This window comes from Pan paniscus, chromosome 11, assembly GCF_029289425.2.
Source record: "Pan paniscus chromosome 11, NHGRI_mPanPan1-v2.0_pri, whole genome shotgun sequence".
NCBI lineage: Eukaryota > Metazoa > Chordata > Mammalia > Primates > Hominidae > Pan > Pan paniscus.
In genome coordinates, this window is record NC_073260.2 from 118,313,320 (window position 1) to 118,337,453 (window position 24,134).

Here is a 24,134-nt window from a genome sequence, read left to right on the forward strand (position 1 = left end):
CCTTGGAGGCCACTAGTGCAAATCTCAGAGTCCAAAGCTGAAGAACCTAGAGTCTGATGTCCGAGGATAGGAGGAAAGGAAGCAAGTGCCCGGCAAGGGAAGAGAGTGAGAAGACTAAGTTAGTAAGTTTATCACCCTTCTTCCACCTGCTTTGTTCTAGTTGTGCTGGTGGCTGATTGAATGGTGCCTACCCACATTGAGGGTGGTTCTTCCTTTTTCAGTCCACTGACTCAAAAGTCAATCTTGGCAGGATGCGGTGGCTCATCCTATAATCCCAGCACTTTGGGAGGCTGACGTAGGTGAATCGCTTGAGCCCGGGAGTTTGAGAGCAGCCTGGACAACATAGTGAAACCCTGGCTCTACACAAAAATGCAAATATTAGGTGGATGTGGTAGCACGTGCCTGTAGTCCCAGTTCCCCAGGAGGCTGAGGTGGGAGGATCACTTGAGCCTGGGAGCCTGAGGTTGCAGTGAGCTGAGATTGCTCCACTGCACTCCAGCCTAGGTGACAGAGTGAGACCCTGTCTCAAAAACAAACAAACAAACAAACAAAAATGTCACTCTCCTTTGGCAACACCTTCACAGACACACCCAGAAATAATACTTTACCAGCCATGTAGGCATCCCTCAATTCAGTCAAGTTGACACCTAATATTAACCATCACAGTCATATTGGCACTTCAACAGGAAATAATTCATCGATCCTCCCTCTACCAACTCACATTCACTTTCATCTCTTGATTTATTTCCTCAGATTCCTAAGTCCGCATATCCAATCCTGACCACTAAAGGGGTTAAAACAACTGAATTTACCCCTTTTACCTAAGACCTACATGAGGAACCTGCTTAACAAGACCTTGAGAATGGATATAAGAATAGATAGGGATGGGTGTTAGGGTATGGGGATAGACAATTCAGTTATATTTCTTTCCCTGATGACAAATCCACACTGAACTTTCTCACCTTTGTACAACTGTACTGCAGAGTTGGAGTTATAATACATATGGTACACATTTTAGGGGGCCGGGAATGGTGGCTCACGCCTGTAATCCCAGAACTTTGGGAGGCCGAGGTAGGCAGATACCAAGGTCTGGAGTTCAAGACCCACCTGGCCAATATGGTGAAACCCTGTCTCTACTAAAAAAATTCAAAAATTAGCTGGGCGTGCTGGCAGGCACCTGTAGTCTCAACTACCAGGGAGGCTGAGGCAGGAGAATTGCTTGAACCTGGGAGGCAGAGGTTGCAGTGAGCTGAGATCATGCCACTGCACTCCAGCTTGGGTGACAGAGTGAGACTCTGTTTAAAAATAATAATGATAATACATATGGTACATGTTTTAATTTCCATGTGAACAAGGAGCATGGCTTAGGTTTCTTTTGTGCTGTCATGGTGCCTATCAAAGTCACAGTACATATGGCACCTATTTGATGTATAACTGCTAGAAGATGAGATTTCAGGGCTGTATAGGCTTATACTTGAAGGGAGAAGGAGTTTTGGGACAAGCCTACTACTCCAACCACCCACTGGCATACCACAGCTGAAGATTTCTGTTTTTAAAACTATTTTTTTTTAAACTTTTGTTATAGGTTAGAGGGTACAAGTGAAGGTTTGTTACATAGGTAAACTCATGTCATGGGAGTTTGTTTTACAGATTATTTCATCACCCAGGAATTAAGCCCAGTACCCAATAGTTAACTTTTCTGTTCATCTCCCTCCTCCCACCCTCCACCCTCAAGTAGACCCCAGTCTACTTGTATTTATAAATTCATAATGACCTCCAGCTCCATCCGTATTCCCACAAAAGACATGATCTCATTCTTTTTCATGACTGCATAGTATTCTAGTGTGTCTATGTACCACACTTTCTTTATCTAGTCTGTCACTGATGGACATTTAGGTTGATTCTGTGTCTTTGCTATTGTGAATAGTGCTGCAATGAACATTTGTGTGCATGTATATTTATGGTAGAATGATTTGTATTCCTATTCCTCTGGGTATATACCCAGTAATGGGATTGCAGCTGAAGATTTCTATCCATCATGAAATTTTTCAGTGTGAGGCACAAGGATTGAAATTATTTTTTGGCTTATTTTGTTCTGCAGAAGTGGGGATTATGAATAAATTGTTTTAGTTTTAAATCAAGCTGCTGTTTTCAAATTAGATTGGCAATTTTCTTTCCAAATTCCCCCTGAATCTCAACTCTTACTTATTTCTTCCCAATTCTAAGTCATTTTACTCGTTCAAATAAAATTTTCTTGACAGTATTTCAAGATAGTCAGTAAATACATAAAGACCTAAAGAAGACAAATAAAATGAGGAAAAAGTAAGTTTTGACACAATTATCCTTACTGATACAATGAAATGAACAAATTCTTTCCAGTAATGTGTATTTGGACCATGAAAACACATACAGGTAAGTGACAAAAATGCCACCCCATATTTGAATATTTTAATCAAATTATACTGACTATAATGATGGTGGAATTTTTTTTTTAAAAAAGGAAAATTAAACACAGAAAATAAGTGAGCTGAGTTGAAAGTTATCTACCTAAGGAGTCAGAATGATCAGATCAAGGTTCTGGTGCAGGTACCTGTTAGATGTTTGATTCTGAGTAAAAGTCATTGAACACCTTTTTGCCACCCACCAGTATGGGCACTGACAGTACAAAGGTGAAAAAGACACAATCTCTTCTCTTGAAAATATTACTTAGTTTTGAATAACCAAAATTATCAGGTAATGACCCACTCCGGATACCAACACTGGTAGATTGGAATATGCTTACTTTCACTTAAGAATTTCAGAATATTGGGGTCTTGGTTCCAAGATGGCTGAATAGGAACGGCTCAAGTCTACAGCTCCCAGCGTGAGCAACATAGAAGACGGTGATTTCTGCACTTCCACCTGAGGTACTGGGTTCATATCACTGGGGCTAGTTGGACAGTAGGTGCAGGACAGTGGGTGCAGCCCATGGATTGTGAGCTGAAGCAGGGTGAGGCATCGCCTCACCCAGGAAGCACAAGCGGCTGGGGAATTCCCTTTCCTAGCTAAGGGAAGCCGTAACAGACGGCACCTGGAAAATCGGGTCACTCCCATCCTAATACTGCACTTTTCCAATGGTCTTAGCAAATGGCACACCAGGAGATTATATCCTGTGCCTTGCTCAGAGGGTCCCATGCCCACGGAGCCTTGCTCACTGCTAGCACAGCAGTCTGAGATCGAACTGCAAGATGGCAGTGAGGCTGGGGGAGGGGCGCCCGCCATTGCTGAGGCTTGAGTAGGTAAACAAAGTGGCCAAGTAGCTCTAACTGGGTGGAGCCCACCGCAGCTCAAGGAGGCCTGCCTGCCTCTGTAGACTCCACCTCTGGGGGCAGGGCATAGCTGAAGAAAAGGCAGCAGAAACTTCTGCAGACTTAAACATTCCTGTCTGACAGCTTTGAAGAGAGTAGTGGTTCTCACACCACCAAGTCTGAGATCTGAGAACTGACAGACTGCCTCCTCAAGTGGGTCCCTGACCCCTGAGTAGCCTAACTGGGAGGCACCTCCCAGTAGGGGCTGACTGACACCTCGTACAGCTGGGTGCCCCTCTGAGACAAAGCTTCCAGAGGAATGATTAGGCAGCAAAATTTGCCATTCTGCAACATTTGTGGTTCTGCAGCCTCCACTGGTGATACCCAGGCAAACAGGGTCTGGAGTGGACCTCCAGCAAACTCCAAGAGACCTGCAGCTGAGGGTCCTGACTGTTAGGAGGAAAACTAACAAACAGAAAGGACATCCACACCAAAACCCTATCTGTACGTCACCATCATCAAAGACCAAAAGTAGATAAAACCACAAAGATGGGGAGAAACCAGAGCAGAAAAGCTGAAAATTCTAAAAATCAGAGTGCCTCTTCTCCTCCAAAGTAACGCAGCTCCTTGCCAGGAATGGAACAAAGCTGGATAGAGAATGACTTTGACGAGTTGAGAGAAGAAGGCTTCAGAAGATCGGTAATAACAAACTTCTCCGAGCTAAAGGAGGATGTTCGAACCCATCGCAAAGAAGCTAAAAACCTTGAAAAAAGATTAGATGAATGGCTAACTAGAATAAACAGCACAGAGAACACTTTAAATGACCTGATGGAGCTGAAAACCATGGCACGAGAACTATGTGACACATGCACAAGCTTCAGTAGCCGATTTGATCAACTGGAAGAAAGGGTATCAGTGATTGAAGACCAAACGAATGAAATGAAGCAAGAAGAGAAGTTTAGAGGAAAAAGAGTAAAAAGAAACAAATAAAGCCTCCAAGAAATATGGGACTATGTGAAAAGACCAAATCTACGTCTGATTCGTGTACCTGAAAGTGATGGGGAGAATGGAACCAAGTTGGAAAACACTCTGCAGGATATTATCCAGGAGAACTTCCTCAACCTAGCAAGGGAGGCCAACATTCAAATCCACAAAATACAGAGAACACCACAAAGATACTCCTCAAGAAGAGCAACTCCAAGACACATAATTGTCAGATTCACCAACGTTGAAATGAAGGAAAAAATGTTAAGGGCGGCCAGAGAGAAAGGTCAGGTTATCCCCAAAGGGAAGCCCATAAGACTAACAGCGGATCTCTCGGCAGAAACTCTACAAGCCAGAAAAGAGTGGGGGCCAATATTCAACATTCTTAAAGAAAAGAATTTTCAACCCAGAATTTCATATCCAGCCAAACTAAGCTTCATAAGTGAAGGAGAAATAAAATCCTTTACAGACAAGCAAATGCTGAGAGATTTTGTCACCACAAGCCTTGCCTTACAAGAGTTCCTGGAGGAAGCACTAAACAGGGAAAGGAACAACTGGTACCAGCCATTGCAAAAACATGCCAAATTGTAAAGACCATTGATGCTAGGAAGAAACTGCATCAACTAACGAGCAAAATAACCAGCTAACATCATAATGACAGGATCAGATTGACACATAACAATATTAACCTTAAAAGTAAATGGGCTAAATGCTCCAATTAAAAGACACAGACTGGCAAATTGGATAAAGAGTCAAGACCCATCAGTGTGCTGTATTCAGGAGACCCATCTCACATGCAGAGACACACATAGGCTCAAAATAAAGGGATGGTGGAAGATCTACCAAGCAAATGGAAAACAAAAAAAAAGCGGGGGTTGCAATCCTAGTCTCTGATAAACCATACTTTAAACCAACAAAGATCAGAAGAGACAAAGAAGGCCATTACATAATGGTAAAGGGATCAAGTCAACAAGAAGAGCTAACTATCCTAAATATATATGCACCCAATACAGGAGCACCCAGATTCATAAAGCAAGTCCTAAGAGACCTACAAAGAGACTTAGACTCCCACACAATAATAATGGGAGACTTTAACACCCCACTGTCAACATTAGACAGATCAACGAGACAGAAAGTTAACAAGAATATCCAGGAATTGAACTCAGCTCTGCACCAAGTGGACCTAATAGACATCTACAGAACTCTCCTCCCCAAATCAACAGATTATGCATTCTTTTCAGCACCACATTGCACTTATTCCAAAATTGACCACATAGTTGGAAGTAAAGCACCCTTCAGCAAATGTAAAAGAACAGAAATTATAACAAACTGTCTCTCAGACCACAGTGCAATCAAACTAGAACTCAGGATTAAGAAACTCACTCAAAACCACTCAACTACATGGACACTGAACAACCTGCTCCTAAATGACTACTGGGTACATAACAAAATAAAGGCAGACATAAAGATGTTCTTTGAAACCAATGAGAACAAAGATACAACATACCAGAATCTCTGGGACACATTCAAAGCAGTGTGTAGAGGGAAATTTATAGCACTAAATGCCCACAAGAGAAAGCAGGAAAGATCTAAAACTGACACCATAACATCACAAGTAAAAGAACTAGAAAAGCAAGAGCTAACACATTCAAAAGCTAGCAGAAGGCAAGAAATAGCTAAGATCAGAGCAGAACTGAAGGAAATAAAGACGCAAAAAAACCTTCAAAAAAATGAATGAATCCAGGAGCTGGTGTTTTGAAAGGATCAACAAAATTGATAGACCTCTAGCAAGATGAATAAAGAAAAAGAGAAGAATCAAATAGACGCAATAAGAAATGATAAAGGTGATATCACCACTGATCCCACAGAAATACAAACTACCATCAGAAAATACTGTAAACACCTCTATGCAAATAAACTAGAAAATCTAGATGAAATGGATAAATTCCTGGACACATACACCCTCCCAAGACTAAACCAGGAAGAAGTTGAATCCCTGAATAGACCAATAACAGGCTCTGAAATTGAGGCTATAATTAATAGCCTACCAACCAAAAAAAGTCCAGGACCAGATGGATTCACAGCTGAATTCTACCAGAGGTACAAAGAGGAGCTGGTAACATTCCTTCTGAAACTATTCCAATCAATAGAAAAAGAGGGAATCCTCCCTAACTCATTTTATGAGGCCAGCATCATCCTGACAACAAAGCCGGGCAGAGACACAACAAAAAAAGAGAATTTTAGACGAATATCCTTGATGAATATCGATACAAAAATCCTCAATAAAATACTGGCAAACTGAATCCAGCAGCACATCAAAAAGCTTATCCTCCATGACCAAGTGGGCTTCATCCCTGGGATGCAAGTCTGGTTCAACATGCGCAAATCCATAAATTTAATCCATCATATAAACAGAACCAAAGACAAAAACCACACGATTATCTCAATAGATGCAGAAAAGGCCTTTGACAAAATTCAACATCCCTTCATACTAAAAACTCTCAATAAATTAGGTATTGATGGGACGTATCTCAAAATAATAAGAGCTATCTATGACAAACCCACAGCCAATATCATACTGAATGGGCAAAAACTGGAAGCATTCCCTTTGAAAACTGGCACAAGACAGGGATGCCCTCTCTCACCACTCCTATTCAACATAGTGTTGGAAGTTCTGGCCAGGGCAATCAGGCAGGACAAAGAAATAAAGGGTATTCAATTAGGAAAAGAGGAAGTCAAATTGTCCCTGTTTGTAGATGACATGATTGTATATTTAGAAAACCCCATTGTCTCAGCCCAAAATCTCCTTAGGCTGATAAGCAACTTCAGCAAAGTCTCAGGATACAAAATCAATGTTCAAAAATCACAAGCATTCTTATACACCAACAACAGACAAACAGAGAGCCAAATCATGAGTGAACTCCCATTCACAAATGCTTCAAAGAGAATAAAATACCTAGGAATCCAACTTACAAGGGATGTGAAGGACCTCTTCAAGGAGAACTACAAACCACTGCTCAATGAAATAAAAGAGGACACAAACAAATGGAAGAACATTCCATGTTCATGGATAGGAAGAATCAATATCAGGAAAATGGCCCTACTGCCCAAGGTAATTTACAGATTCAACGCCTTCCCATCAAGCTACCAATGACTTTCTTCACAGAATTGGAAAAAACTACTTTAAAGTTCATATGGAACCAAAAAAGAGCCCGCATTGCCAAGACAGTCCTAAGCCAAAAGAACAAAGCTGGAGGCATCACGCTACCTGACTTCAAACTATACTACAAGGCTACAGTAACCAAAACAGCATGGTACTGGTACCAAAACAGACATATAGACCAATGGAACAGAACAGAGCCCTCAGAAATAATACCACACATCTACATCCATCTGATCTTTGACAAACCTGACAAAAACAAGAAATGGGGAAAGATTGCCTATTTAATAAATGGTGCTGGGAAAACTGGCTAGCCATATGTAGAAAGCTGAAACTGTATGCCTTCCTTACGCCTTATACAAAAATTAATTCAAGATGGATTAAAGACTTAAATATCAGACCTAAAACCATAAAAACCCTAGAAGAAACCCTAGGCAATACCATTCAGGACATAGGCATGGGCAAGGTCTTCATGTCTAAAACACCAAAAGCAATGGCAACAAAAGCCAAAATAGACAAATGGGATCTAATGAGACCAAAGAGCTTCTGCACAGCAAAAGAAACTACCATCAGAGTGAACAGGCAACCTGCAGAATGGGAGAAAATTTTTGCAATCTACCCATCTGGCAAAGGGCTAATATCCAGAATCTACAAAGAACTTAAACAAATTTAGAAGAAAAACTCAAACAACCCCATCAAAAAGTGGGCAAAGGATATGAACAGACACTTCTCAAAAGAAGACATTTATGCAGCCAACAGACACATGAAAAAATGCTCATCATCTCTGGCCATTAGATGAATGCAAATCAAAACCACAATGAGATACCATCTCACACCGGGTAGAATGGTGAACATGAAAAAGTCAGGAAACAGGTGCTGGATAGGATGTGGAGAAATAGGAACACTTTTACACTGTTGGTGGGACTGTAAGCTAGTTTAGCCATTGTGGAAGACAGTGTGGTGATTCTTCAAGGATCTAGAACTAGAAATACCGTTTGACCCAGCCATCCCATTACTGGGTATATACCCAAAGGATTATAAATCATGCTGCTATAAAGACATATGCACACGTATGTTTATTGCGGCACTATTCACAATAGCAAAGACTTGGAACCAACCCAAATGTCCATCAGTGATAGAGTGGATTAAGAAAATGTGGCACATATACACCATGGAATACTATGCAGCCATAAAAAGGATGAGTTCATGTCCTGTGTAGGGACATGGATGGAGCTGGAAACCATCATTCTGAACAAACTATCGCACGGACTAAAAACCAAACACTGCATGTTCTCACTTATAGGTGGGAATTGAACAATGAAAACACTTGGACACAGAGTGGGGAACACCGCACACCAGGGCCTGTTGTGGGGTGGGGGAAGGGGGAGGGATAGCATTAGGAGATATACCCAATGTAAATGATGAGTTAATGGGTGCAGCATACCAACATGGCACATGTATACATATGTAACAAACCTGCATGTCGTGCACTTGGACCGTAGAACTTAAAGTATAATAAAAAAAGAAATTTCAGAATATTGAGTCATCATATGATAAAATCATTATAGTCTCACATACATTTGGAAAATATACTTTATTCAATAATATAAACAATGTAGTAGATATATTAGATTATTTAATAATCATTTTAAGTTTATTGTACAGATGCACATGTCAATAATTAGTGTTTTTCAGATGGGATGATATACATTCTGCTTTTATTTTTATCTCTTTGGTAACAATTATTGACAGAACAATGAAACAAAGATAAATTGTTTTACAGTTGTAATACCCTTGTATGGTAATTCTCAGCCTCTTTTATCGTATATTCTACCAGCACTTACATCTAATAGGTCTCAATAAAGTAGAAATTTAAAAGTATGTATTTTCAGAAAAGGTCATATTTCATAAAGATTCTGTTACTATGTTAGTCATTTATCATAAGTGTTAAGTCTAAGAAAAGTTGTAATAGAAATTGCTAAGACTTTAAAATAAAAACTATTCCTTTAGTAGTTAAAAAATGTTATTATATGGTTGAGTATAAATTTTATTGCCCTAGTGACAGTAAAAAACAAAAACGTTTAGCAAAAAAATATTGCCATTAATAGCTTTATCTAAAATTCTACAACAGACAAAGCAGAATAAACGTTTTGGCATCCAGAGGTCAGGTGATACACAAATGAAGTTCAGCGGGTGCAAAAGATATATCAAGGGCATGGTAGTTAAAAGAAATGAAAAGAGACAGATGTCAAATGAATATTCCACAGTAAGCAGTGTTATCAGGAAGCTGGAATACAAAAAGACTTGTGCACATGGGAAACAAGGATTAGAAGCAACTTTGCCCAATGTGACAGTGAGTATTAAAAGACACAGGTCCCTGGAAGCCAGGGTCAGAAGGGATGGTAGGCCATGGACATGAGGGACAGTCAGTTACTGAAATTTTAATGTTAATTCGGTGTCTCATCTAGGCTCTGGTAGGTTAGAAGATTTCTGGCCTTACCATGGTAGTTGGATTATATGGTACTTGGATGCTCTAAAACATGTTGTGACTCAGTACTCTTTAAAAAAAAAAAGTTTTAGCATGTTACATATTCCTAATAAGTGAAATTTTATGTCTGAACTAAAATTTACTTCACTTCCTCGTGTAAGAATGCCTTGCTTAAACTCAATATATAAAAATCAGAATTTTAAAAATTAAACAATTAGAAATGAAGTTATTCAGTTTACAAATACTGGATTTATTTTTCTAAATTTTTCAGTTATCTTTACTTTTTCACACATTTATGTTACCTGGCTTGCCATGTGGGCCTTTGAAGTTCCGTATCCCCTGACAGTAAGGGAGATCTGCTCTGAGTGTTGCCTAAGACATCTACAAGCAAACCTGGTGTTTTATTCCAGTTGAAAAAATGATAATTCTGTGAAGCATCTGGTCTTCTTTTTACTAGCAGCTCTAGTGTTTGAGCCTATCGTTTGGAACTGTGGAAAATTATTTCTCTAAGTAGCTCTTTAAAATGGATCCCTGTCTACAGAGAGACTTAAGCTATGGCTCTTTCCTCAGTGGCCTTAGCTCTAAATATGAAGTTCTTTCTGGACTGAAACTAGAGAAAAGTAAAGGTCAGACTATATCTGTTTAGAATGTTGACAGTTTCTTTACCAATACCCTATTTAATATACTGATACTTGTATTGAAGATGCAGTTATACAGAGGGAAATAAAAGAATAACTGGAGGATTAGAAAAAATATTTTTATACATAAGGAAAACATTCCACACATGCTAAGCACTCTTCATTTCCCTTAGATGTCACCTGTCTCTTTCTTTATCTCTCATTTCTTCTCCAGTGGTAGCATTTGGCTACTGAACCCAAGACCCACAGGTTTCCATCAACTAAGTTTCAGAGAGCTTAAACAAGATATTTTCAGTACACAAATTCTCAGAAGAGTCTACTTTAATCAGAGCAAGATGATTATCCTTTACACCTATAAACACTCCAGGATCAGTCTTGCATTCAAATGAAACACAGTTGGAGTGCATATTATGAAGGACAAAGAAGGCCTGGTCTGGCAGTGGTTTTTCACACTTATGGAGCTGAGGAAACAAGAGAGAAAGCAATCCATATGTGAACGGGAAGTTCAGAGTCAACTTTACCTGCCTATATTGGAAACTAAAGGGGAATACTTATTTATGACTTGATATTTCTAGCAAGCTTGCTTAGTGAGTTGTGGAGGGAAGAGGGGGAGAAGTGAGTAGAGGGCCAGAGGGGTAGGGGGTGGATTTGATTTGATTCACTGATAGTCAACATAGAGAGGCAGTATGGATTAGGGTGATTGGATCTGGATGCAACAGTTCTGGATTTGTACCCTTCTTTTGACATGTACTATCTCTGAGATCTTGGGGATGTTGCTTTATCTCTCAAGCCTCATTTTTTTTAGTCTAACCAGTTTTCTAGATCAGTCAATCCTCAAAATATCTACAGACATGAGTAAATTTAAATGATTATTATTCTGAGGCACTAAGTTTTGGGATGGTTTGTTACATAGCAACAGTTGACCAATACAACAACTCCATTGTAGAGTTACTGTGAGTATTAAATAAAATAATATTCGTAAAACATTTAGCCCAGTGCTTGCTATATAATAGAGCTCAGTCTAAGTAGCTCTATTACTGAGTAGTTATACATGCCAAACACTAGATTATATATGTTTAGGAATGTTTTGCTTAGGAAGATTCTGGTTACTATCCACTATTTATGTTAATAAGGCCTTACATGGCTGTGTTAGTTAGCTTTATATTTTTCTGTGTTTGTATAATTTATCTTCTATATTATGCTCTCTTCTATTTTCTTCCATGCCTCTACCTTTGGCTTGTTTGTCAAAATAGTTATAATTACACATCATGACCAATGTAATAATGCCATTTGCTAACTAAAGAAGAATATGCAATTAATTCTATGTTCAGAATGTAGATGTTAGGTTATTTATAAATCTTGGCACATGGAAACGCTTATGACTCTCCCTTAAGCAGGCTCAGAATGGAAATTTTTTTTGTATTTGTTTAAGAAAATGATATTATACAAAGAAATGTTTCCTAGAGGAACATAGTAGTTCCTAAAGCCAAACAGAAAGGATTTGAGATCATTCTATGTAACAGTGCTTCTCAAACTTTAAGGCACATATGAATTTCCTGGAGATTTATTAAAATATGCTGATTCTGATTTATTTCTGGGGGGCTTAGAATCCTGCATTTCTAACAGGCTCCCAGGTGATGCTCTGCTGCTGGCAGAGAGCAGACTTTCAATAGCAAAGACATACATGCCACTTTCCTCCCTTCCTTACTCTAGAAGCAAGTCATTTGTAGTAAGTGATTGTGCTTTATATACAATAGAACACAAAAAAATCCTTCTGCAAAATACCCCAACACCCAAATCTACACAAGTTGGTGGAGTCATTCATGACAGTTCTGTAATCATATATATAGATATAGATATAGATAAAAATTTTTTTTTACCTCCACAGAGTGTTCCTTGTTGTTGGCATGCAACCAGAAGTCTTTTGTAGGACTCAGGGTTACCATTAACATCTTACCATCAACACCGTCACCTTACAATTAAGAAAGTATAAATGATAAAGTTAAGAACTGTAACTCATCTTTATTTAAATGAATTCAACACCCAGGAAAAAAGTCTAAGATGTTACATAAAACAATTACTTCATTCACTAACAGGTATCTTAGAAGTATTTGTACCCAAGTTCAAGAGGCACTGATAAGTAGAGGGTACTTATAAACCGGAGAGAAATTAGTTTTCTTATATGCTTTTTAATTGGAGAGTTGTGACCCTAATGGTTACTTCTCTGGGCATCAGCTTTCCTGTCTGCATGTAAAGCCACTCATAGTGTCACCCAATATTCATTCCTCTTTTGGGATAGTAATAGAACATTCCCCAGCTTGCCTTCTTATGGCTAAGTGTAGTAATACAACTGAGTTCTGACCAATGTGAGATAAGAGGAAGTGTTAGGTGCAACTTCTAGGTTGTACCCTTAAAGGGAAATAGAATGCATATATCTGTTTTTCTGTGTCCTGCTGACCAGGCATTGTCATGCTCCCAAGTACTCTTGAACCATGTAGATGTTGGCAGAACCACAAGATAGAAGGAGATGGGTTCCCTGGACAACTTGTTGAGCCATTGCAGCCCTGGCTAAGACAGAAAGTTTTATCTAGCATAAACCACTCTTGTTTTGGATCTGTATTAAGTGTAGCCAAAACTTTATCCTAACGATTAAGCTGTAAAATGGATGAGAATGCATCCTCTGAGAATCTAAGGTTTTACCATGAGCTTGGGTTGGAGATAACCTTCTGAGACTATCTTTTTTCCTATGGGGCAAAAAGGATTTTTTTGGATTTATCTTTACCCCATACTTAAGAATTCAAGCACTACAGCTACCCAGCCCTCCAAATTACCTGATTCATTTGAGGGGTGTTGAGACTCATAGTAACTCAGTAACACCTTATCTGAAAGAGAATGCATAAAATCCCTCTGGTGAGACACAATTTTGTTAAGTTTTCAGTTCCAACACACACATAACATCAGAAAATATCCTCCCCTTTTATTATATATCAATAAAAACAAATCTTTTGTGGTTTTGAGAAAGGTCTCAAAAATGCACGAATATGCTCTGATGAATTCTCCAATATAGTTGTTATTAAAATATTTAAAATATTTTTCATAGCAGTGGCATAAAGGTTGTACTTTGGTGATACTAATAAGGCTAGAAAGATCTAGTGGATAATTTAGAGATAGCAAATACATGTGGCCCCTCTTTCCATCTTTCACAACAGATACTGCATTTCAATGTCAGCATTCTTCTCTGATGAACCTGACAAAGCTTCTGAATCCATCTTGACATAGAAGTGGATTCAGGCACCCACTGCCAATGCATTAGAGTTAGCACACAGCATGACCTGTTTGCCATGTCTAAGCTAATCCATTGTTTAAAGTTTGGTAGATTTATTAAAATGTTTTACTTTTATTAGTCATTATTACATTATTATAGAAAAAGAAAATAATCTACCTTTCTTTTCATCTTTTTTCAAGTCTTCAACATTTATCTCATAACTTTCATCCTCCAAAGCAAAAGTAATGGATTGATCATTGTATGTGCTTAGAGAAGCAAGATACTCTGTAATAGGTGAAATTCCTGTTGTTAAGAATTCAAAAATTTGTCAGGCACAATTCTTTTGGCAACCTTTTTAAAAAATGCTCCCTCAAAAAACATTTTTGCAATTTGAGTTGCATTTTGTATGTCACTGTTGGCTAGATTAAAGCCTTTGATACAAGTTTTACATAGCTAAAAGGCTGAGATGTGACCCTTGAATGGGATTAAAGGTGCTAGTGTCCTGCATGAAGGCCCTGGGAGGCCATGTGAGTGTGCTTATGGGAGGGTTTGGTGGGGAAAAAGAAAATGGAAAGCAACAGACATTGCTTGAGGAAACCTTCACTTCATGACACCACTTGGTCTGGGGACTGTGGTAAAGAAGGGACTGTATTTTGATAGACATGGATAAATGAATGTTCATCTATAAAGTATGGAGTTACCCAGAAGTTTCTGACAGTCCTGGAGAATGCGGATATAAGCCCTGTTCTCTCCTCTGGCTAAATAACAGGGACACTTAGTGCAGTGCTCCCAACTTTTAAAAAGTGTCAAAATACCCATAGAAAATGATAATATTTTTATAGCCTGCTGAGGTAAACTGGAGCAGATTTAGGGACTACTTAGATGGGGCCTGGAAAAAAATAGTATACAAAATATTAAGGAGAATGTTACATACTGAATTTGTACATGAACTTCTAAAGTAAATGATTTAGAAATACTTAATGAGAAACTTCAGTGTTGCTTCTGGGAATTTAGGACATTTATAGCAGGAATAATGCTTGAAATGGCAAATGCAATTTCCAGGTAAAGTTGTTTTTTTTGTTGTTGTTTTGTTTTTTGTTTTTTTTTTTTCTGAGACAGCCGCTCTTGTTGCCCAGGCGAGAGTGCCCTGACATGATCTCGGCTCACTGCAACCTCTGTCAAGGTTCAAGCAGTTCTTGTGCCTCAGCCTCACAAGTAGCTGGGATTACGGGTGCACATCACCACAACCAACAGATTTTTGTATTTTTAGTAGAGACAGGGTTTCGCCATGTTGGCCAGGCTGGTTGAACTCCTGACCTCAGGTGATCCATCAACCTCAGCCTCCCAAAGTGCTGGGATTACAGGTGTGAGCCACCACACCTGGCCAAGTTTTTTTTTTAATGATGATGTCTTCACTTCTTGAAGTCATCATCAACTTGGAACCTTATACAAGGAAGTGATAACATTTAAAACCATCTTAACTACTACTTAAAATGTATAAAGTGTTAGAATTATATTTAAAAATATAATAGCTCTTTTCTTTCATGGTCAAAATGTTGAAATTTGGGGGGAAAATGTGTTTTCTTCCCAAAAGATAACATATTTTCACCAAAACTAATGACCATGGGATTCCAATCCATTGCAAGTATTTCAAAATAATGATGGAGTGCTAACTAGAGAATGCATGTGCATTATTAGAACAGCTACCTTGCACCTACTTTGGATACTATTAGATGGGTACATCAGCTGCAAATGGGCAGAAGTTTCTGGAACACATTAAAGACACAGACTTGGGACTGCTACCTGGAGTAGCACTTTCTGGGGTCCTGTGTCATACCTCCCTCCTCACTCCCACATCACCCCTGTAACCAGTCATACCTGTGATACTTGAATCATGAAGTGCTCTAGTATATTTCTGGACCCCTGATATACCAAATGCAAAGCACTCCACAGTAGACTGCTGTTGACAGGCAGCGAGTACTAGATGTCTTTTGTGCTTTCTACCTGCAGACCGGATGGGATTAGGGATAGACCATCAATCCCCACTCTGCACAAATGCCCCTTTGAGGATTCCCAGTTAAGGCTGCTTGCTGAGAGTAGTGATTGACTCCAGGGCTTTGGCCACTGCATGGTCCAAAGGGATTGATACCTCTTGGCACACTTATTCCCCAGTAGAAGCACACTCATTAGAGATCAGGAGGAAGAAAACTAGTCACCCACAGTCTCAACACCCAAAAGTCAAGCACTATTAGTGCTTAAACCTATTTCCTTTAAATTAAAAAAATCACTTAAAAATATTGTAAACATATTTACACATAGTTATGTATCTTTTGTTTTCACTTAACATTATAACATAATCATTTCTCTCATGCTATTGAAAATTCTTTATATGCCCTTTTAAAAATAGCTAAAAACCAGTTCATCATTCTTAATATTTTCCAAAAGGAAACTTGGAGTGAGGAAAAATAACTGCATATTTAGATGTGGTAAGTGAAGGCAAACAGATACTTATCACTATTGCCAGAGAATGTACGGTTCCCCTTACCTGTTTTCAGTGAAGGCCTTTTGGTGGTTTCTCTCCTAAAGTAACAGGCCTCCTTTTTTATCATAAGGCCAGAGCGGAGCTTCATAAAGTACATGGGGCAAACTTCTTTGGCCTTCTGTTGGGATTCTAAACAATTGAAAAACTTGTGAGACTGTTTCATTCCATTCATCTTTATCCTTCTACAAATCCTGAGTGTAGCAGACCAAGAAAGCAAGTACAGGTTCACAGTATCTTATCAGAAATCCTTAACTCAGCTGTGTTTCAAAATTCAGAGTTTTTTAGATTTTAGGATTGTAATATAGAGCATATAGTGCACATATGTAGCACCCCAGAAGAGATGGGGGCAGCACCCCATAATCAAAATTAGTTAATTTTATATTGAAACATAGGAAAATTTACACAAAGTGAAATAAAGACCTTATGTTAGTTCACATCAGGAGTTAACCAAGAAATGAGTTTAGGTCATATTTTGCTGTCAAATAAGTTCTGAAAAACTTTAGGTCTTTAGAAAAAAATTTTGGTTTTCAGAATTCCATATGAGGGAGTGTGAACCTGTATCCAACATATATCAACCTTTGCCTAATTGAGGGGTATCTTTTACTTATATGAAATGTGCAATCTTTTCTCCTTGTCTAGAACACTTTTAATAATTTTGGAGGGATTGCTGAAGTCTACAAAGGTTACTGATATTAAAATAACTACCATTTGCTAAGTGTCTACAGTGGGCCAAACACTGTGCTAATGATTTTACATATGTCTCCATTTAATTCTTCATAATAATCTTGCAAGATGGGCATTATTGTCCCCATTTTACAGATGATAATCTGAGGCTCTCAGGAGTCATGACACTTGCCCAAGATTACAGAGCTGGCGAGAAGTTATGACTGAAGTGTGCCTAAAATCAAACCTATTCTTTCCACCACCATCCACTTACCGCCATCTAAGAAAATGCTACACTACAATTTGAGGGACTAACAAAATGCAAATTCAAATTAAATCAGTCAAAGTAAAAAAGTTAATTATTCAGTAATTATTTCATTTTGCTAAAGAAAAATCTAAGTCTCAAAAAGAAAATTAAATTTGCTACTTGGAAAATCATAAAAAGTCTTTCAGAATCAGGTAGAAAAGAAAATTGTAACACATGAGTCATAGGATCTCAATTTTTAACATTATGTAGTAAATGAATTATCAAGCAATTTATACAATGAAGTCAAATTTCAATTAGTCACAGTAATTCAGAAAATAAAATATTATTTGTGACTCTGGGATTCATTTTATGAGTTAAAAAAATTCTCCAGTGGATTTGCCTTCCTAAAATAATGCTTTTTAAAGATAAGTGGAAAAGCTTTTATTAGCTATTATTTTGAATTAATCCACGTCTTGCTTCCAATTCAGATGAGTAGGTACCTTTAACTATCTTCAACTGATTTAATAAGGGAAGACCACTTAATTATATTCACACCCACTCTAGAACTCTCTACCATTGATTCTTAATGCAGAAATATCAACTGTGGTATCTTGTATTTATATTTTAGTGCTTTTACACTTACAAAGATAATTCATAAAGAAAACTAGTGCCAGAGCCAGCATTGTACTTATTCTCCTGACAAGTAATTTAATACAATACTTTACTGACTGTTGTATTAATTCATTTTCTGCTACTATCACAGAATACCATAGACTTGGTAATTTATAAAGCAAAGAAATTTGTTGGCCAGGTGCTGTGGCTCACACTTGTAATCCCAGCACTTTGGGAGGCTGAGGCAAGAAAATCGCTTGAGGCTAGGCATTCAAGACCAGCCTGGGCAACACAGTAAGACCGTCTCTACAAAAAATTAAAAAAAAAAAAGTAGCTGGGCATGGTGGCCTGCTCCTGTAGTCTCAGCAACTTGGGAGGCTGAGACCAAAGGATTGCTTGAGCCTGGGAGTTTGAGGCTGTAGTGAGCTATAATCATGCCACTGCACTCCAGCCTGGGTGACAGAGTGCAACCCTGTCTCTAAAAGAAGAAAAAAAAGATAGAAATTTATTTCTTACACTTCTAGAGGCAGGCAAATCCAAGAATATTATGCTGGCATCTGGTGAGGATCATCTGATGGTGGAAGGCAGCAGTGAGTACTTAAGTCAGAGAGGAAATCCGGAGAACTCACTTTTATAACAAACCCAGTCTCTTGATAACCAAACCACTCCCATGATAACAGCAGTAATCTGTTCATGATGGTGGAGTTCTCATGACCTAATTACATCTTAAAGATCCGACCTCTCCGGAGGTTGCAGTGAGCTGAGATAGTGCCACTGCACTCCAGTCTGGCGACAGAGCGAGACTCTGTCTCAAAAAAAAAAAAAAAAAAAAAGAGAAGAAAAGAAAAGAAAAGAAAAAAAGATCTGACCTCTCAACACTGTTACAATGGTGATTAAATTTTAGCATGAGTTTTGGTGGAAACATTCAAAGCATAGCAACTATATCACATTGTCTTTTCAGAGCTAAAAGGCATAATATGATAACTGAAAGAACACTCACTCCTTATATTCTTTATATTTTAGTCAGCATCACATGGGAACGTGATAGGCATGCCTAATACTGAGTGTGGACTCTGGGGGGAACAGGATATCAGTCTTGGGTAGTTAAAAGTGAGGGTCACAATACTGAGGAAGTACTGAAGATGTGGAAGTCTTTAGGAGATAAGAAAGTTAAAGATGTACGTGTGGGGGCTAGCATCTAGTAGGACAAGCACTGGTTATAGTTCAAGGATGGGGGTTACTACATTTGAAGTATTGAAAACACTTTGCATCAGGAGAATTTTGAAGAACATATGCTTTGGTGTTTTGGGAAGCTGAAAGTGTGAGGGTTGTGTTCTGGAGAGGAAAGTGCAAAGCTGGCGTGGACATGTGGACTTTGCAGGAGAGAGCATTCCACTGGGGTCAAAGAGCCAGCTCAAATGTATATAAGGGCTGTTACCACTTTCCATGTCTCTATCCTGCCTGCTCGCTGAGGGCAGTGGCTTAGTATGAATTTTAAGAAAATTCCCATAGCTAATTTAATCATAACAGCAGCATGAATCCCTCAGGGATTTCTTGTGAGTAAATAGGAAGGGCCCTGGAAATCTTTCTATAATTCTGCCACTCAGAGAACCAGACTATGGCTGATAGAAACCACAGAGGTGAATCACTCCATCTTTCATTTCTTCCCCAAGCACGGATTTTACCAAGGTGTCTTCTTAACTGCTTACTACCCTTGACCTGTCTGTGGCATTGGACTCTCAGGACCACTTCTTTCTTTGAACCCCTCTTTCCTTATGCCATGTCACCAGTTTCCCTAGGTTCTTCTTGTTTCTCTCTGACTACTGCACCTTGTCTCTTTGTTAGTTATCCCTCTACTGTCTGCTCATAAATGTTGGTTCTCCTCAGGGTTTTGACTTTTTTTCTTCTCTCACTCTTAAACTTTCTTCCTGGGCAATCATGCTTGCTCCAATGACTTCAATCACCTTTTTAGAGGCTGATGACTCCCCAAACTGTAACTCTATCTTTGGTCTTTTTCCTGAGCTTTCTATCTGTTTTTCTTTCTCCCCAAGTCATTTTGACCCAGCTACTTTGAAGCATAGCTGTCTGTTTCTGTGTATATCTTCTGAATTCTGGATATCTCTACCTGGCTGACCTGCAGCTACCTTAAACTAAAGTACACTGGTCTTAGTCTCTTTTCTGCTGCCATAACAAAATACCATGGACTGGGTGATTTATAAAGAAAAGAGTTTTATTTGGTGTCTGGTTCTGGAGGTTGAGAAGTCCAAGATTGAGGGGCTGTAGCTGATGAGGGCCTTCTTGCTGTGTCATCACATGGTGGAAGACATCACACATGGTGAGAGTGCACATGAGGCAAAGAAAGGATGGGGACTGAACTTCATCATTTTTATCAGAAACCCAATCCTGTAATAACTAACCCAGTCCCATGACAATGGCATTAATCCATTAATGAGGGCAGACCCTTTATTACTAATCACCACTTAAAGTCCCACCTCTCTTTTTTTTATTTTTATTTTTTTGAGATGGAGACTCGCTCTGTTGTCAGGCTGGAGTGCAGTGGTGCAATCTTGGCTCACTGCAACCTCTGCCTCCTGGGTTCCAGCAATTCTCCTGCCTCAGCTTCCTGAGTAGCTGGGACTACAGGCGTGCGCCACGGTGCCCAGCTAATTTTTGTATTTTTAGTAGAGACGGGGTTTCACCATGTAGGCAAAGATGGTCTCAATCTCTTGACCTCGTGATCCACCCGCCTTGGCCTCCCAAAGTGCTGGGATTACAGGCATAAGCCACCGCACCCAGCCGGTTCCACCTCTTAATACTATCGCAATGGTAATTACATTTCAACATGAGTTTTGGAGGGGACATTCAAACCATGGCAGTACTTATAATAAAAAATGTCTTTATCTTTTTCTGCCCCCAATATATTTCTCCTGAATTGCCTATCTTGAGAAATAGTACGACTATCTATCATTATCCACCCAATTCTTTTTTTTTTTTTTTTTTTGAGACAGAGTCTTGCTCTGTCACCCAGGCTGGAGTGCAGTGGCATGATCTTGGCTCACTGCAAGCTCTGCCTACCGAGTTCATGCAATTCTCCTGCCTCAGCCTCCCGAGTGGCTGGGACTACAGGCGCCCGCCACCATGCCCAGGCAATTTTTTGTATTTTTTAGTAGAGACGGGGTTTCACCGTGTTAACCAGGATGATCTCAATTTCTTGACCTCATGATCCGCCCGCCTCAGCCTCCCAAAGTTCTGTGATTACAGGCGTGAGCCACCACACCTGGCGTCTACCCAATTCTTAAATCAAAAAGCTGAGAATCATTTATTTTTCCTTCTTTCCATTCTTACAATTCATTCAATCTGTCATTAAGTCTTTTTGATTTCACCTTCTGAATATATCTGAAATCTAGTCCGTCCTCTCTATTCTGTTGTCTTAGGTCACACCTTCATCATTAGTCCCTTAGATTAATGCAGTAGACCTCTAACCAGTTTCTGTTTCTACTCTTGCCTCCTCACTTTATCATCACACTACTATCATCACACTTCACCAATGTGATCTCTGTAAAGTAAAAATATTTTATCATTCCTCAGTTCAACATTTTCAATGATTCCCTACTGTCTACAGGATAAAGTCAAATCTCCTTTACTGTAACAGATCTTCTATGGATAGACTCAAACTAAAGGGGTTGATCTGTACTCAGTTCTAGCCAACTATTGCCATGCAAGATATGGACCCAGTGTTTCTAGTTCTTTGGATTTTTTTAGAGAAACTATACACATTTAGATTTTCATTAAAAATATCCTATTTTTAAAAAATTGACTCAATTAGAAAATATCAATAACACCGTTCAATCCTAATAAAATACTCCTGCTGAATGGATCTATCCCAAGGCTCCCATATTGTGACCTCTGGCTAGATCCATGAATGAAGACGGCTGGATTTTTAGGGAAGAGAAAGTGTTGATGGATGTGGGGGAAAGAAAGTAGGAGAAGAGAAAAGCCTGACCCTGGGAAGTAGGGAAGTAGCTTCCTGGAAACTGGGAAGGGAAGGGTTGTGAGAGGCTTTCCTCCAGGTCATGAAGTCCTGTACCCTGCTGGCATTAGAGGCAAAATGCCCTGTGGGTGACCACAATGTGGGACTGACTGTGGGGACACCTGCAGTGGTTGGCTACTAAGTTTTGTAGCATTGTGAACTGTGGCTTGTGTTGGATCCTGGTAGCTCAAGAGAAGAGAAGGAATTGAATGTGCTTTCTTGCCTTGTGTCTTGGCATCTTAGAGCAGCAGCTTATTTAGAAAAACAAGATATGACATATCTTGCATTTTGAGTTGAGAAGCAGTTTACACCTGTCACATACCCCAGAGATATCTGTCAAATTTTTCACCAGGATTGTTTAAATAATCACAGTTTTAGTGCAGTAACTCTATCCTGCTTGCCCCCATCTGTGGGTTTATTTTCCATGATTTCAGTTACCCACAGTGAAATACAATAAGATATTTTGAGAGAGAGAGCAGACATTCACATTATTTTCATTACAGTATGTTGTTCTAATTGCTCAACTTTTTTGTTGGTTATTGTTAATCTCTCATTGTGCCTAACTTATAAATTAAACATTATCATGGGTATGTATCTGTAGGAAAAAACATAGTATATATAGGGTTCATTACTATCCATTGTTTTAGGCATCTGTTGGGTGTCTTGGTACATATTTCCTGCAAATAAGAGCGGAGGACAATATTCAACTGAGCCAATATTATTGGAAAGAAAGATCTGTTAAGGGCCAATTAAAATAATGTGATGTATTTGTAAAGCCATACAAATGAGTTTGAGATTATTTTTATCACTGTCCTCTAAATGGTATAGGTAAGTAGTTAGGGCCACTGTTCCCTTAAAAGAGGGGTTACATTTTAACTTTTGTATCAATACCACCAACTCTGGCATAAACTCTAGCCCACTCCCTCATTCCAGTTTCTATAAAGAGCCCATACTTCCTGAGGTACAAAGAAAATTTACTTTTTATGAGAGGCAATTTAGGGATGCAAAGTCACTGAGTCACTGTTTCTACAGAGAGCATTTTGACTCAGCTACAAGTAAAAGGATTGGTTTAGCTGTGATTTCCTGGTTGTTCAGAAACCACAGTCAAATTAGTGCTTTCCCTGGTCACCAAAGAACAGTGTGGGTGGGCCACAGCCTCAGGGAAGACAGAATGAGACAGAAATGATATTAACTCTGCTTTCTTTTCTAGCCTTAAAGATGTACAGAGAAATGGAAAGGAGCATGAAGGACAAGGTTATGCCAGTCCCCACCATCATTCCTTATCCTCCATTTTCTTTCCTGTTCACCAAGGCTCCATTAACTTACTTTTGTGTTACTGCTCCCATATGAAAAACAGATCCTAAAATTGCATGCTTTCTGGCCAAGTGCGGTGGTTCATGCTTGTGATCCCAGCACTTTGGGAGGCTGAGGCGGGTGGATCACTTGAGGCCAGGAGTTCAAGACCAGCCTGGCCAACCTGGTGAAACCCCATCTCTACTAAAAATACAAAAAATTAGCCAGGTATGGTGGTGTGTGCCTGTAATTCCAGCTACTTGGGAGGCTGAGACAGGAGAATCACTTGAACCAGGAGGCAGAGGTTTTAGTGAGATGAGATGGTGCCACTGCACTTCAGCCTGGGAGACAAAGTGAGACTGTCTCAACAGAAAATAAATAAATAAATAAATTTGCATGCTTCTTTCCTAGGACAGATAATTTTAAGGATCAAAGAGTTATACAGCCCTTTAATCTCAGAGCTATAGCTGCCACCTGACTTTACTTACCTTCTGTCTTACTACAAACTCTGAGTTTGCAGCTAGATAGACTTGAGCATCGTTTGTTGGTTCTGCTTTATTTCTATGGTTTGGCTTTGGTTGGTTTGGTCCCACCAAGTCTCCTGTTGAAATTTGATCCCCATTGTTGGAGGTGGGGCCTTGTGGGAGGTACTTGGATCATGGGGCAGACCACTCATGAACAGCTTGGTGCCATTCTCACAAGAGCGAATTCTCACTCTTAGTTTGCAAGATGGTTGTTGAAAAAAGGTTGGTCCCTCCTCTCCTCTTTCTCCTGCTTCTGTTCTCCCTCTATTCTCCCCCTATGTGACCTCTGCACATACTGGTTTCCCTTCCCTTTCCATCATGAGTGGAAGTAGCCTGAAGCCCTCACCAGAAGCAGATGCTAGCACCATGCTTCTTGTACAGCCTGCAGAACTGTAAACCAA

At 39.3% G+C, this 24,134-nt stretch overlaps 1 protein-coding gene and 1 long non-coding RNA gene across 6 annotated transcripts in view; one reads left to right on the forward strand and one right to left on the reverse strand.

Annotated features, from left to right (window-relative positions):
• LOC134728586 (uncharacterized) overlaps positions 1-24,134 on the forward strand; it is a 194,391-nt gene that overhangs the window by 150,131 nt on the left and 20,126 nt on the right. The gene's annotated exons all lie outside the window — the stretch shown is intronic.
• Positions 9,007-24,134, reverse strand: part of IL33 (interleukin 33) — a 42,037-nt gene continuing 26,909 nt past the window's right edge. For 4 of the 5 annotated variants that reach the window (XM_003823384.5, XM_034967117.3, XM_055092176.1 and 1 more), the window contains 6 exons: positions 16,368-16,493; positions 15,701-15,826; positions 14,000-14,125; positions 13,389-13,439; positions 12,438-12,529; positions 9,007-11,018 (listed from right to left, as the gene is read on the reverse strand). In XM_003823384.5, coding sequence (XP_003823432.1) covers positions 10,818-11,018; positions 12,438-12,529; positions 13,389-13,439; positions 14,000-14,125; positions 15,701-15,826; positions 16,368-16,493 — 722 coding nt within the window. In that variant the 3' untranslated portion in view covers positions 9,007-10,817. The remainder of the gene's footprint in view (positions 11,019-12,437; positions 12,530-13,388; positions 13,440-13,999; positions 14,126-15,700; positions 15,827-16,367; positions 16,494-24,134) is intronic. The other variant, XM_034967120.3, reaches the window with a different exon arrangement.